At 40.5% G+C, this 12,877-nt stretch overlaps 1 protein-coding gene across 3 annotated transcripts in view; it reads right to left on the bottom strand.

Annotated features, from left to right (window-relative positions):
• Positions 1 to 12,877, bottom strand: part of LOC122795919 (procathepsin L-like) — a 449,353-nt gene that overhangs the window by 162,299 nt on the left and 274,177 nt on the right. For 2 of the 3 annotated variants that reach the window (XM_044064400.1, XM_044064401.1), the window contains exon 5: positions 5,275 to 5,499. The exons of the other annotated variant lie outside the window; for it this stretch is intronic. In XM_044064400.1, the coding sequence (XP_043920335.1) occupies positions 5,275 to 5,499 (225 nt within the window). The remainder of the gene's footprint in view (positions 1 to 5,274; positions 5,500 to 12,877) is intronic. 3 annotated transcript variants of the gene reach the window in all.

Raw genomic sequence — 12,877 nt, 5'->3', positions numbered from 1 at the left:
ACTGGAGTGATCCCCAGGGTGAATTTTCTATTCCCATCCACTCATCAAGATTTATCTTGAAGAGGAATAGTGAGGTGCTCTGTTTGACATGTATGAGACATCTATTCCATAGCATGGGCAGTCTCTGGGTTATGAACCTGTCCCTCCAGCATGTTCTGTTGATTGCAGTAATGAGGTAGAGGTCTCTGGAGCATGTGGTGTGGAGGCATTGGGGTTTCTTTAGATGTAGCATTTCTAACAGAGCTGGGTCAGATATGGCTTTGTAAGTCAAGCAGAGATTGCTTCTAAGTATGCGATATGAGACAAAGAATAGTTGGAGTTTTTTGAGTCTGTCCATATAGGACAAGTGTTTAAGACCTAGGATCCTCTTTGTGAGGTACTTTTGCAGCCTCTCCAATTGTTGCAGATGTCTAGTGAAGTACATGCCAAATGGGGCATTGTATTCGATGACTGGTCTAATGAGGGAAGAGCAGAGGGAAACAATGACCTCTTTCTTCCTGGATGCAAAACCCTTAGTAATGAGATGTGCCACATAGAAGGACTTTCTGACCACAGTGGCAATGCGGTGGCCAAAAGAGAGGTTGCTGTCAACCTGTGTTCCCAGATCTCTTATAACACCTTCTGTGTTCAGTGGACTACCATTGATGTGGTAATTCATGGGAACTGGGTTTTTCCCAAAAGGGATGATGACACATTTTTTGGCATTGAGCTTAAGGCCATGGTTCTGACACCAGTCATTGGTCTCAGTGAGGTCTTTCTGTAGGATGTCAGCATCACTTGGGGAGTTAATAATAGCTCCCAACTTACAATTGTCTGTGAACTTTGTCAGCCAGAGTCCCTTCGTGTTGGCCTGGGCTTCAGAGAAGTAGATACCAAACAGGAGAGGACCCAGAACTGAACCATCCCACTTGTGACAGGTCGGCAGTCTGACTTAGAGTCAGCTACTTTCACACTATGAGTTCTACCTGTGAGCCAGTTTGCAACCCTCCTAGTGATATAGGTGTTGATGCCTAACTTAGTGAGTTTTTCTATGATTCCTGAGTGGGGGAATGGTGTCAAAGACCTTGGCTAGATCAAGGTAGGCTGTATGAACCAACTTGCCTTCATCCACAGCTCTGGTGACTGACTCAAAGAAGTTGACCAGGTTGAGAAGCCATGATCTAACCTTCATAAAACCAAACTGTGTGAGATCCAGAGTTTGAAGATTCCCTATATCCTTGTTTATTAGGTCCATGACGATGCGTTCCATAGCTTTGCATATCAGACTCCTCAGGCTAATGGGGCGATAGTTCCGAGGGTCTGTAATTGCTCCTCCTTTGTGGAGATGGATGACTGTAGCAATGTGCCATTCAGTAGGGACAAAACCTGAGATGAGGCTGTGATTGAACAGGGCACACAGGTGAGGTGTGAGTTCACTTTGTAGTTCATGTAGAACACAGCCAGGGATAATGTCAGGTCCCATAGAAGCTGTATTCTTGGCCTTGGACAGTGCTGTTTTAACCTGTACAGCAGTAATACTGGGTGCCTGGCAACCTACTGGCATTGTAATTGGTCCTTTGTGAGGGAGAGAGGGGTAAAGTTGGTACTGAATCTGTTGGCCAGTATATTGGCAATATCTGTTGGCTCACTATAGGAGCTACCATTGTGCAGTAGCTCAGAGCAAATCTGGGTATTGCCGTGGAGATTCTTTACATGACTATAGAATGTCTTGTAGTTCTCTTTACTATCTGCTGCAATCCTGTTTTCATAGCTAGCTTTAAAGGATTTGATGAGGGATCTCAACTTTTTGTTGAGGATGATAAGGGAGTTTTTCCACTCTTGGGACTCATCTTATTCTGCATCAGTTTCCTCCTTCTGTTGTAGAGTTTGTTTATGGCAGGGGATCACTAGATTGGCTTCCTTTTTTTGGATGAAAGGGTCTTGGTTCTATTGGGTATGCTGAGATCCATGCATTTGTGTATGTGTTCGTACAGTGCATTGGTGTATGATTCGGTGGTCATGCAACTATTCTCCATTTGCATGGGTGCTGTGAAGTTAGCCACCTCTTTTTTTAGGATTCCAAAGTTAGCTTTGGAGATGTTTTTCATGGTGATTACCTTTGGGGAGGGTATATTTCCAAATTGATTAGTTTGTGGTCGGATCTTACCAGAGAGGAGTTGACTACTGTTGTAGAGCAATGGTTGCCCATGTTAGTAATGACCAGGTCAAGGATGTTGTTACCTCTAGTTATGGTAAGAACGAGCTGGTCCAGAGCATTGGAATTAATAAATTCCAGGAAACATTGGGCAAGTGTATTGGTACACAAGTAGTTTTTCCAGTTAATAGACGGATAGTTGAAGTTGCCCAGTATGAGAGTGTTTGATTGGACCCTAATATTCTCCAGGATGCTTAGGAATGTGGAGTGTGAGACTTGGGACATGGTCGGGGACCTATAGCAGGGCTATGACTTGAATCGCTGTCTTACGCAATATTAGCTGCACCTGAAGTATCTCTGATGCGCTATGTTAGGCTACCAGTCTTTATGAATATAGAAACACCACCGCCTTTGGAGCTTCGGTCCAAGTTCTGGGGCCAAAATGTGTGGAATGAGTTACATCCTGGTAGTGCAGGGGTGCTTTCTGCTGCTTTAAACCAGGTCTCTGTTACAACACAAATGTTGATGTTCTCCATTGTAAGAAGTGCTTAGAATGAGTGCATTTTGAGATTTAGACTTCTAGCATTGAACAGCATGACCCTCAGAATTAATTTGTTTGTAACTGTTATGGTGGTAATTTGGTCTTTGGAACACTGCCTAAAAAAGGCACTATAGGGGTGGCAAGATCCTTGGCCAGTATTTGGAAGCCCAGGGGTGACAGATGCAGGCCATCTCTGGCAAAGCATTAAGGTCTGTCAGTCATGTCATCCCAGGCAGACAGGTACTGGATCCCCTTAGAATGACACAAGAAACATAGCCAATTTTTGAAATCAATCATTTTCTGCTTGTACTGTGGTATAATTCTGGGTGATGGTAGGATGCTAGGGTCAGGGCTAGGGTCATACTCCCCTGGGCTACATAATCCGAGATCTCCTCCATGTCTCTTTTCATGTAGTCCAAGGAGGTATGTCTCAGATCATTCACACCTGCATGTACAATGACAGAGTTATATTCGTACCTGCTGTCTGGGAACCTGAGTGTGTGTGTTATGTGGTGGATCCTGGTACCTGACAGGCAGCTGACTGTTACTTTCTCCTTATTCAACATAGTGAGTGGGACATCCGTGTGCCTCACTATCGAGTCACCTATGACTAGTGTGCTGGGCATGCTGTTTTGCCTTAGGGGTTTGGTTGAGTGGCACACTGTTTAGGAGAGTTATGTGTCTCTTGAATAGTGTTGTGTTGTGGTGGTTGAGTGTGTTTCTGCCTTGTAAGTCTCTGCTGTTTAGGTAGATTTTTATTGACAGCCTCTGAGAAGGTAGTTGTGTGGTTTGTGTTTTTATGTAAAGGCAGTGCTGGTGTGTGTTCTGGAGGGCTATGTGTTCCATGTGGTGTGGTGCAAGTGTTGACCTTCTCCTCTTGTCCAGCTATTCTGGTCTTGACTGGAGAGTCTGTGGCTTCCAATCTGGATATATAAATGCATCTCTCACAAGTTTGAGTGTTAGGAGGTAAGAGGAAAGGGTTGTCAGTGTACATGAGGCAGTTGCTACATTGCCTTAGGATGCCCAAGTTCACCAAGTTAATAAGAGAAAGCACAGGGAACTGACCTTTAGATATGCCTGGAGGGGTGGGCTTTAATAATAAGTACTGGAGCTGTTTCCTTGTAGAACATTTAGTGCTCGTAGCACTTTGTGCGCTGCAATAATTGCTACAAGAAGTCTGGTAAAGTGCTAGATTAATAAGCTAGTAAACGTGCAGGAGAGGAGAGAACAAGCAGATCTAAGAAAAAAATTGAAGAGCAGACTTTGGCACCACTCAGAAGCTTACAAACAGACCTGCATACAGAAAATCTGTATCTGGACTAGACTAGTTACAGGAAATGTGCACAGACACAGTCTTTTAAACCAGAAAGTTAAAAGATATGGAAAACTGCCCAAACGGCCAATAAACTACAATTTCTGGGCCAGAAACCACTCATCTTGTGGTAGACAGGCTATCTAGTACTTAGACCAATATAGTGGGCTATGTACATGCTGGTTTACAAAGTCCATTGAACATGTGGGAGAAACAGACAAATGTAGGTTTTGTAAAACTGAATTGGAAACAGTCACACACCTTGTTGCTTGTTGTGGCACGCTAATTGCAGAAGGACTGTATACTGAAAGGCATAATAATGTGGTGAGACTGTTGCACTGGGGATTGTGCAAACATTATGGTATTGAAGTGGCTGAAAAACACTGGAAACATGAGTCACAAAGCATCATAGAAAATGATGAAGTGTATATCACATGGGATCACCCATTACCAACAGTCCAAAAGATAGATGCTAGAAAACCAGATATAGTTGTTCAGGAAAAAAAGACAAAAGCAGCATTGATCATTGAAATTGCCACACCCAGTGACTACAGTGTCTTATGTACAGAGAGACACAAAGTCATAAAATATCAGGATCCGCAGGCAAAAATGAGAGCAATGTGGAAGAAAGGTACCCAGACAGTTCCAACAGTAGTAGGAGCAACGGGTCTTATAAAAAAGAATTTACAATCGTATTAGGATATGTTACCAATACATGTAACTCCATACAAACTGCAGAAGTCATTACTGGGCATACTGCGAGTGCTGCACAGAGCACTACTGGCTGACATCAAAGATTGAAAAAATACTAATTTTATGAACTTTAATCATAGTTTGACTTAGGAATGAGGTCCATTCCTGTCATGGTATAAGAAACCCAAAAGACTTGGAGAAATTTAAAAAAAAGCAGATACCCTTTCTGGGGGTGTTATACCACTTTGGCAGTTAATGGAAAGGCACAAATAATGACAAAAATAAAAAAATGAACTTATCGAGATCATGCAATAAAAGAAAAACATTGCATTTCACCACTAACACCTTCATGCACCTATCTTATTACAAATCACTCGCTAAAGTAATTTTAAGGCCATATAAAGGAAAATGGACAGACTGCCCAGCTCTTCACATTTCTTCACTTCAAAGGTGTAGTCAGCTTTTCAAATGGGTACCAAGTGTGTGACAAAAAAATAAGTGCAAAAGCTGCCCTTAAAAAGCACTAATAAGTCAAAAGTTGTGTTAGAGGGCATGATATACAGTTATAAAAGCAAAATTATTTTATATACATACCGTACCAGTGTATGGGTAGTTGGATTCAGAGTTAATACCATGATTAATATGGACATACTGGAAAGCGTGAGCCATTGAACCTCCATTGCAGCCCTGGTTCCCCTGAGGCCATGAACAGTCTATGAGGTTCTGCTCACTTAGTGACACCAGCATGCCAGTTTTCTTGGAAAGCTGCCCTTCCAGAGCTCCAGTAGCACTGAATGCCCAGCAAGAACCACAATTGCCCTAGATTCAAATTGGAAATTTCAGTCTACTAAACAGCAATCACATAGTTCAAATGTTATTACTTTTGAAGAATACAGATTACAAACAAACTTTCAGCAAACTCAAAGTATTCTAGAAGTCCATTCATGTAACTCTCATAACATATGTATCTGTAATTTCTGTCAAAATATATCTACTTTGGCCAGTGTCTGTGGCACTAAACATATTACACTTTGATACCAAGTGAGTCAGAAGGTTGTTGGTTCTATTCTCCACAACAAATACTTCATTTAATATTTTAATAGTGTCATAGCAGTGCATCATAAGTGGGTAATGCACTCATGAGATGTGAAACAAATTTGGGTTCTGCATTACAGTATGACTTTCCAACCCAGAGATCATCCTTCTTACCATAGTTTTTTATGATTGTGCCCATAACACAGATAGAAATCTCAATGAAGAAGCTGCATGCTAATGCAGGACTTCATTGGAGTGGCTAATGCTAATCAGCCAAATAGTGGATACTCCAAACTAATTCATCAGAATTACCAAGTTATTTATTTACTTATTTATTGCAGGTAAGAAAAGTGTACACCATCTTTGATAGTGTACACTCATTCATTCTTACGGAACTGGTCATAGCTTGTACTACCAGTATAGGTAATTACAGTGAAGGCGTTTGTGTGTGTGCCTGTCTGTCTGTGTGGATTTGTATGTCGGTGCCTGTAGGGACATGAATGCAGATAAATGGAAGTGTGTGTGTGTGTGTGTGTGTGTGTGTGTGTGTGTGTGTGTGTGTGTGTGTGTGTGTGTGTGTGTGTGTGTGTGCGTGTGTGTGTGTGTGTGTGTGTGTGTGTGTGTGTGTGTGTGTGTGTGTGTGTGTGTGTGTGTGTGTGTGTGTGTGTGTGTATGTTGGGAATGCCTATCATACCACAAAGAATGGGATGAGAGGGAGAACAATAACATGGTCAGGTCTAACAGCAAAGTGTTGAATTCAGATGCATGGTAATTAGCCCCTAATAAGGTATTCCTCATTACCTCTTAACCTTTTCTCTGAATTGGAAATTCTTTTCATTGTACTAATTCACTCATGTGAGTTAGCAAATTAGAAAAGCTGGAGAAAATCTCTCTGAATCCCACATATGCTCCCATAAAAAAAAAAACAGAATACTACAATGCATAATAAATATATAAGTACTTATTATATTTATTTTCTAACTCTTTTCTCCACAATTAGGAGGGTGGCCTAATGGTTAAGGTATTTGCCTTCCAAGCACAAGATACAGGGTTTGAATCTCCCAGGGGATAACTGGCTAGGCTTAAAATGGCTCGCAAGGGCAGTTAGCTTAGTACTAGCCTATGAATTAAAAAAGACAGTAAATAGAACATTACCCACAGCCTCTTTCCTGTAATAATAAGCCTCATTTAATGTGTTGTACTCTTTTGCTATTGTCTCACTTTTACTTGCCCTCCTATTCATATTATCCAAAGGCATTGAATTTAATATTCTGATTATTCTATATAAAAACGTTACTCTAGCATTTTTTCATAATATTAATTTTCTAAATTTAATATAGCCATTATTGATATTTTCAAATTATTTGCAATTACATTTAGGTTTTATCATTTTCCAAAACAATTTTACTCCTTTATTCTTATACAAAGCAAAAACATGGCCCAGATTTTCTTCCTCTCCATACCCTTTTACCAAAGGTTCCCTATTATATCTTTGAAGATGCAAACTTTCGAATGCATCTTTATCGAACTTAAAAGAACAAAAATTTAAAACAGTGAAAGGGCATATAAGGGCTGCCTCCATTACTTTGCCATTTTCCCCACTGTAGTGCGATCTCAGAGTTTTTATATTTAGTTAGGGGGTGTGTGGGGAGCACAGCCCCCACATTGGAGGGTGTGGGAGCCGAAGCTCCCCACTTTGTTTCGTTTTTAGTGATTTTTTTTTTTATTGGGCCAAGCAATTTCTTTCACAGGGAAATAAATTGCTTATATGCCATTTCACTGATTTAAATTTTCATTCTTTTAAGTTCGATTAAGACACATTTGAAGGTTTGCATCTTCGAAGATATAATAGGGACCCTTACCAAATACATTGTTTCCTTTAACACTTGAATCATATTTCTGCTTTTTCTGATGTTTGCCATGTGACATCTACCAAACAAATCCCAATTCCATCCCATTCTTTTAATAGTGCTCCCCCTTCCTAGCTCAAAATCAAGTTATGGTTCTCCTGTGTATAATTACTACAGCCTGATACTAATTAATACTTTTTAATTATTTTTTATCTTCTTCTTCTCCTACTGACTAGTTTCTTATTTCAAATGTTAATCCATATCACAGTTATCCTTTTTAAACAGTGACCCTTTTCATAGACTTTCTTATGTCCAATGTCAAGCACTTCTAAAAAATCCTCCAAAATTTTGTTCTTAAAACTGTCCAATAAACCCTTTCCCCTCTTGCATAAACTTTATTCCCTTAAATGACAGTAAAGAAACTAAGTAAGTGCACTACTGGACTGCAGATGTTTATCTGCCCTTCTTTTTATTCTCTATATTACATCTCTCTTTTTTATCAGATTCAGTATATTTCCCTAGAGTACCTTTTTAAAAGTCCCATTTGTTCCATGTCTAAATGTTCCCATAGTGGATAAACACTGTATATGTTTACTTTTTAGGGGTTTTTTTTGAATGCTCTTCTTCATCCTATGGCCTTTCTAACAAGTGCCCCATGTCCATCACCAAGTCTACCATCTTCTCTTTTCCCTCTGGAGTTATTCCAGTGTAAGCTGGAACCGGTGGAGAATCTAAAAGCTTCTAGGGGATCTTAGCCATCACCTTCTGCCAAGGGATTATATCTTATGATCTACCCTCTATTTCCCCTACCCCCCTACCTCCCCTATGGTCAACAGAGTGCCCTATAGGGCAGATGTTCAATCAGGGCTTGCTAACATTGCTCCACAGAAGTCCAGTCGAAGCTGTTCTTCCATTCCTTTATTCTTGACACACCTTCTCACATCACATCCCCAGCCTTCACCATGGGTCAGATATTGGAATTGCCCATGGGACTGCCCTCTTTCCTAGGATGGGAATGCCCATCCCTCCCTACTACTTCAATTACCCGAACCATTAAGGGAACCGGGGTTGACTTGGCTGTAGTCAAGGCTTTTTCCCTCTATACACCTGAGGTGGCTCACAAGCACTCCCTATGTAATCAAATAAACCCAAAAGAACCTCTTTGTTTACACCTTCTTCTTATTTGTTATATGAATTACTTCCACATCTGAATTTTGCCTGTATTTTTTTTTTTGCATTATCTCTATAAATTCATATCATTTTTCTGTCTCAAAAAAGATTTCCTGACAGCTTTCTGCCCCATCTCTTACTTTTCTTTTCTTTTTATTTAAATGTAACCCTAACTATAAAAGTTTATCCTATGCTTGTCCTATACCAACTAAAGGTGGGCAAGCCAGGGTAATTTTGACCTTGAGTACAAGTGAAGCCCAAGAAATTAACAAGACAGAAAAAAAAACAAACAATAGTGGTTTGTTTTCGCATTTTTAATATGTCTGATTCAGACCAGACTTAAAGGTTGTAATTGCTCTCTCTTAGTTCTGGTGATGTCAGATATACACTGTGCTTGGATAAAATCTTAAAGGGGCAGTAAAAGACATCCAGTAGGAAGAAAAGAACACTGGTATCTAAGTGGCCAGGAGGTGTACAAGAGATGTTGAGACCTTTGCCTGCAAAAGACACTGGGATGTTTATCAGAAAAGTTTTCAGGCTGACTTCCAACTCTGACTGAAGTTGAGGAGAAGTTAACTGGAATATCTGTGTAGCCATCAGGTATACACTTCATGTTAGAGAGCAACCTGCATTCTGACTGAAGACAGGGGGGGGGGTGTAACTGGAATGTCTGAATGGCCACCCTGTGTTCAGTTTGTGCCAGAGTGGAGCCTATTTTCATGACAGAGTACCACCAATTTAGAGGAGTCTATTCAAGTCAGGGATAACCTGGACACCCCTGGACAGATTGTTTTCTTCATCTTTTGCTCTTCTCTAGGCACATTCAGATCAGCATGTATGTACTGGTTAGTATATGGAGAATTTGTCTTAAATACCTGTGCTGCAAACATGAGCTGCTTATATCTCATATATCGTTATTCTTATGGTCTCAGATGCATCCTTCTGTACCCTAGTCTCAAACTGTCATGCAGAATTAGTTTTACTTTAGGTCTGTCAGACTGAGGAAGAAAGGTAGTGCTGTGGTAAGGCATACAATTTATTTAGCATTATCACTGTATTTGTAAATAAAGAAGTCTGGCCCATAAAAAAACACAGTAGCTTATGCATTTGGTAAATAATAAGATCTACAGTACTTATATATTTTATTTTTCTTCTCTTTTCCATTTTGTGCCCCCATTTTCCCAGACCTCAGCCTAATATAAACATATGTTATAAGTGCTCTTGTTTGATTGGTTAGAGATTGAATGTAAAGTAGTTTACACTTGTCCTTTCTCAGAACTGGCTCCCTCATGTTTAGTCTGAGTGTTGTATTCTGCACTCCTGAATTTGCTACAGTGACCATGGTAGCAGCACTTTGTGTTGTCTTTGCACAGGTGGGCAAATTCTAAACTATTTCTTAATAAGTTGAGGTTATAGATTTGTGGCAGATCCTTGATATATTGAAAAATTAAGTGCTAATAGGTTCAGAGATACAACATGCATGAACTATGTATTTCAAATCTCTAACTAGTCAAAGTTTAGGAAAAAGCATTACAGATTCCCCAACCTGATGTCAAAATACATACAGAAATATAGTTATATTGCTGTTTGTATAGTAAAACTGAAATAGAAGTCAGTCTATACCTCGGGATTCATGAAGGTTGGCGCAAGGCCGGCGTTAGGCTTGCACCGACCGTGCGGCATGTAGATAGTGCAGTAACACCATATGCATATTAATAAAGGCGCACTGCCGCCACATCCACGTGCATAGGAAACGAGCGCAAGTGCATAGGGTGTGTCGAAGCACCGCACGGAGGTGTGGAAATGTCAGCATGTTACGTGCAACCTAAAATGATGAATATTACAGTCTGCCTGCAATAGTAATCACACCTGTCAGTGTCCGTGGATACTGAAACATATGCAAAGCATGCAAGACAGTTCTTGCAAACACAAAATTAAAAAGCAAACACAAATGCACGTAGTCGAATATCGAGTCCCCATCCCTCTAACAAATGACATATAAAACCATGTGCCCGTATTCTAAGCAGTGTTGATAGTTATACCATGTGGAAGTGAAACGCATCGTGTTAGCATGCCACCAATAGCTAAGTCTAGGCCAATGGTCAGGGTTACCACCTGTCCCACATTGTGAGGGACGGTACCCATCTGGGCAGTTGTGTCTATACCAAAAGCATTATAAATGTAAAATATCCTGCAACCATATGACATAATTATGTCCTACATCTCATGTAATAATCACATACAATAGTTATTTCCATATGTAACATACCTACATGTTACAAGAAATAGAATAAGTAAGTAAAAGAAACAGGAGAAGCATCTAAACTGCTACAACAAGAAGCTTACATGTAGGCATAAAACAAAAGTGCTATCCGTTGTACTGATCATGGGTATGTGTTGTCCTGTAACATCTGATTTGTGTCCAGAATATGTCCCATCCTGTCCATATGAAAAGGTGGCAACCTTGCCAATGGTTAGAGCATTCAGCCAAAACCTGCCCATTTGTGACCCAAGCCATTCTTGGCAGGATGTGTCAAAGATGAACGGGTATTACCCGGGTGTACCTACCATGTCAGGAAAGATAAGTATTTCCGTGTACCTAAGTGCATGATGTACAACATGTGGGAGGTGTAAAATGCCAGGGTAGTCATCACAACCATACAGGTACCAGAGACATGTAGTGTATGCAATGTGTTCCCTTGACCATGCCATGGGCCATCAACCAAAGAAGGGATGGATGGAGTGTGTGGAATATGGGTGTGGGGGTCACGGGTAATGTAATATTCCGCAAAGGTGACACTGTGTTGGATGCATAATAGGTGAACTGGAGGTGTATGAAGGAGCAGTGTGTGAATCAGAAAGAAACACAAAGAACAAACATACACATCCGCAATACAACCTGACAGGCCATACTGTAGAACACAATCACACAAACATATGAATATTAAAATGTGCGATACACACGTACAGAAACGTCACTGGCACATACCCACGTAATGGTCTGGACGGAACTGAGCCATCCAACTACAAAACACCTGGTTGCATAATTGAATACCCATCATCCCCTCAACAGCACACAACCCCCCCTATTGCTGAACGTCCACCAAATCCAGCCATACTCGGGCTACTAGCTTGGCACAGCCATATCTGCACATGGTGACTACTACTCATATCTAGTAGGCAGTGTCACCCTAGGCAGTGTCAGCATTGCAAACTATGTATCCCTTGCATGTAAAACCCTATCATATTTTAGTATAGCCACAAAAAATGGGAAGTTATTTTCTTGTCCAGTTTTTGGATATCCCTCATGGGATAAGTATCCTGTGTAAACATCAGACTTCTTCTCAAGACACGATGTCCAGTCCTGTAGACATCTGGACACAAGTTGTATGTGTGTGCAGTAGTGGTTCACGAGACTGCTCAGCCTCCAGTCGGTCATGCAGAACCTACTACCCGGGATCAAACACCTGCCTGTCATGCATGGCTTCACACATGAATTATCGATAAAATCTACTGTACACATTTGCATAGTGGCAGTTGGATATAGGGTGATTAAGGCGCTGACGTAAGCAGGGTATTTCCTGTCCCACTTTGTGAGGGACAGTCCCTTCTTGGGTAGGTGTGTCCTGACCAAGAATGATACACTGGCAAATGTCCTGTCATTGTAGGAAATAACTATGTACCATATTTCATCTAACAGTTGCCTAAAACAGTTATTTCTGTATGTAAAATACATAAATCTTACAAGAAACAGAATAAGCAACTAAAGTGCTACAGGAATAAGCTGTCATGTAGGAAAATAATTAAAGTTGTAAACCCTGTACTGACCATGGGTATGTGTTGGCCTAAAAAATCTGGTGTGTCTCGAATATATCCCATCCTGGACATATGAAAATGTGGCAACCCTACCAATGGTCAGAGCATTTGCACAATAACTGGCCAGCCTCTTAATCCCTCCTAAGGCCAGTGACCTTTCTAGGAAAGGTGTTGAATGACACTTGAATGAATAATGACAATAATTAAGAGCAATAGCCACTTTTAACCCTGGAAAATAAGTATTAATACATATGCTCAGAATCTGTCAACATGTTTTAAGTTAATAGTACTAATATTGTAAAAATGTCTGTGATTGTCCTTGATTT

The sequence above is a fragment of the Protopterus annectens genome, chromosome 2.part2 (assembly GCF_019279795.1).
Source record: "Protopterus annectens isolate FY-2018-M chromosome 2.part2, PAN1.0, whole genome shotgun sequence".
NCBI classification, from domain to species: domain Eukaryota; kingdom Metazoa; phylum Chordata; order Ceratodontiformes; family Protopteridae; genus Protopterus; species Protopterus annectens.
This window is presented reverse-complemented; position numbering and strand designations above follow the sequence as displayed.